We start from the raw sequence: 3319 nt of genomic DNA on the forward strand, positions 1-3319 counted from the left end.
TATATATATATAAAGTAAAGCTGCTTTAGCAATAGTAAGTTTGTTATTCCAAATGTCATTGGTTTATGATTCACTTTCTGTTTGATGACTGTTTTCTGTTTTCACTCATTAAAAGATTTTGTAAAGACCTACTGTATTACTAGAGCGCCGTCTAGTGTGATAACAAAGAATTTCCAAGAATAAATACATTAGGGGGTAAAAATGCTCAATTGCATACTTGCTTTTTGAGTATTTACTGGTATTGGTGCAGACTACTGATATCTTGACATCATGATGATCTCTTGGTCACATGATCTCTTGTCCATCATCGTCTTTTCACTGGCCCTTTTAATGGAAGTCTTAAAATAATGATAATGTTGCATTAGTCTTAATCTCTGTGATCACAGGATGTCGCTTTAATTGAGGTCATCAATAGTGTCGTTCTGAGAAGGCGAATCTTTTACATAATTCTCATGATAGAAAAAAAATGTCTGAGTTACTCATATTTGTGTTAAATCATTACTTCCTATTCTGTCCTTGTGGTAATCTGACATGACAGCAGTAAATCAAAAGTGGTTAAACACCCAGTCACACCAATAACAACCATTTGCAGCTTTATTAATGATAGACGCATATGTTAGTAGAACAAAACAAAATTCAATAAGTGGTCAATATCAGTGGTAGATATTCAAGTCAGTAGGGCAGGCAGCAATGGGGACAGGCAGAATTATCAACGATAGGCAGTGCAGAAAAAGGGAATAACACTCAGAAATGTTCACTGGGGCAAAACAAGACTTTGTAATGAGCTTAAGCAGCCCAGATAATAAGTGTCAGAGGTTCTCGCACCTGATAGAGCTCCTCACCTTCCACCGAAATAGGCAGGGGTTCCTCCTTTCCCTGCACCTCCTGTCCCCCTCCTCAGGACCGTCAGGACCGGGTTTCAGGAGTGAGACATGGAATTTGGAAGAAACCCGATAATGATTAGGTAATGCCAATTCAAAAGAAACTGGGATAATTCGGCAAATAATTTGGAATGGACCCACGTACCTGGGACTGAGCTTGCAGCATGGTAGTTGGAGACAGATAGCCTTACCCATTGGGCAGGATGAGCGTATTCGGCCCACATCAAATAACTCCAATCCTGTTGGTTTCCGACTGCAGTAGTACTGGAGAAATCTCTCTGCTTGCCCGTTGGATGGTACCCGGAGGTGAGACTGACATTAAACTCCAGTGCTTCGAACAAGGTGGACCAGGGATGGGACGTGAACTGGGGACCCCTATTGAAGGTTTTCCCGTACAAACAATTTATCTAGGGGACAGGCTGGGGGTATCTCTTGTTCAGCGTTGGCTTGTTAAATAATATCCCATTGGATAGGGTAAACGATGATGGCTGGTGAAATTACATTCTCGGGTGAGCTGGGTTCAGAGTCTTTCTCAAATTACCATAACAAGGCATCTGTCTTAGTGTTCTTAGAACCGCTGTGATATTTGGCCGTAAAGCTGAATCTGGAGAAGAAGAGCGGCCATTTAGCTTGCCGGGCATTGAGTCTGCGGGCAGTCTTTAGGTACTCCAGGTTACGATGTTACAATGGTCTGTCAGCACAACGGAGATCGCATTTGCAGGCTGTATATTTTTATTGTATTTAGTACTGACCTGCATAAGATATTTCACATAAAATATGTTTACATGTAAATAAGAAAATAAGAATAGAAGAAGTTCTTGTACAAAGGTTTACATTCCATTAATCTGATACTGTGTGTTTTTACCTGAATGTCCACAGTCGTGTTTTTTTAATGGTAGTTGTTAATTATTTGTCCTGAACAGTTAAACTGCTTGCTGTTCTCTGATGTTGCTCTCTGTTACTGTATATGAAACCAACCCGCCATTACCTTGCTACCCGTCACTGCTGAAAAAAGCCACCCACATATGGCGGGCTGGTTGGTGTTAACGTCAAACCCTATATATAGAAATAGAGGCTATATATATGATTTTTGCCATTTTTATAATGAATTTCTGACGTCCACACGTTCCAGCATGGCGACTCTGTCCTCCCTGCGGCAGATGGCGCCAATGCGCCTCACTAAACGACTCTCTGACGCTGTAGAAGGAAAATGTGCGTTAGCGTGTGGACTGAGGGAAGCCCCTAGTTAGCCAAGAGTGGAAAACATGGATGATGAGGAGGTCGCCGAGAGTTGGGAAGAGGCCGCCGATAGCGGGGTAAATATGCAATAGCTGCGCTTTCATTCTTGCTTCCATTCTTGCTTCTTTTCAACGTAGACAGCCTCGCGTGGAGCATTAGGCTGATTCATACCACCGGCCTCATGCTAGCGCGCTCATCGCACGCCTGTATATTTAGAGTTGGGCGGTAGGCCGCAGTTAAAGGGAAACTGGTCCCAAATCAGATGTGGGATATCTGTTATTTTAAACCAGAGGGTAAAACAGAGGCGACGTTGAAAATGCCAGTTGGTGAAGCGACACGTTCGCGTGTCACGCAAAACAATTTGTGTTCTAATCAAACGACGTAACGTTATGAAATGAAACTGCCTGCTAACTAAGTTAATGCTAGTTAGCCGGGGCAACTTCTGATAAATAAAAAGGGTGAAATCTTTCTTTGCCACCGCGTAAGAAACCAAAGATGGCTGCCGAATTCGCCGAGACCTGTTGGGTGTCGTAGGGAAGGGACTGTGTCTTTTTGATACGTCTAAAATTTGATAAGTTTGTTTTACGCGGAAACGCGATTTCAGAGCAGCGGAATATCGTGGTGGGATAGTCTCCATTCAGACAGTCAACAGGCGGTTTTCACAAGTTTTCAGTTCGTCTTGGGTCCTGTTATAAAGTATACTGCGGGGACAGCGTATCTGCAAATCCACATATCTTTGTTTAGTAAAGTATCCGTAGAGATTCAGATGAAATATGGAAGGTTTATCGATGTTCGCGTAACTTTCGGATACAGATGTGTGCATCTTGTTTGCGATGCTATCGTTTTGTAGATTTAATTTTTACACAATTGTTTACTCGACATTTAAATAAGAAGAAAAAACGTGAGTCGCATTACTGACTTTTTCTCGTCCGTAGAGCAGAATAGATGATGTAAAAACCGGTCTCCGTTGCGGTTTTTTGGGGATTTTCTTCAGTAGAACGAGAGCGAATCATTCCTGTCATTGTCAGTCTGCCTGACATGTGCGGTTTTTTTCGGTAAAATAACGTAATTCGTAGCTTCGCAACAAAATTAGAATTTTTATTTTGGTTGAAAATTTCTTTTTAATATGTCCATACATGAAAAGTTAATTAGTTTAAGTTCATTATTCATATGGCGTCTCTTTAAGTGCCAAATTTAAA

The 3319-nt window shown here is 41.5% G+C and overlaps 2 protein-coding genes across 7 annotated transcripts in view; one reads left to right on the plus strand and one right to left on the minus strand.

The window, feature by feature from the left end:
* LOC122328902 (sushi, von Willebrand factor type A, EGF and pentraxin domain-containing protein 1-like) overlaps window positions 1–3319 on the minus strand; it is a 502117-nt gene that overhangs the window by 24561 nt on the left and 474237 nt on the right. The window lies entirely within an intron of this gene.
* The window catches only part of LOC122328914 (SUZ domain-containing protein 1-like), a 2122-nt gene continuing 885 nt past the window's right edge, over window positions 2083–3319 (plus strand). Inside the window, exon 1 of the mRNA XM_043224997.1 lies at window positions 2083–2197. Coding sequence (XP_043080932.1) covers window positions 2147–2197 — 51 coding nt within the window. The 5' untranslated portion in view covers window positions 2083–2146. The remainder of the gene's footprint in view (window positions 2198–3319) is intronic.

This window comes from Puntigrus tetrazona, chromosome 23 (assembly GCF_018831695.1).
Source record: "Puntigrus tetrazona isolate hp1 chromosome 23, ASM1883169v1, whole genome shotgun sequence".
In the NCBI taxonomy this organism is placed as follows: Eukaryota; Metazoa; Chordata; class Actinopteri; order Cypriniformes; family Cyprinidae; genus Puntigrus; species Puntigrus tetrazona.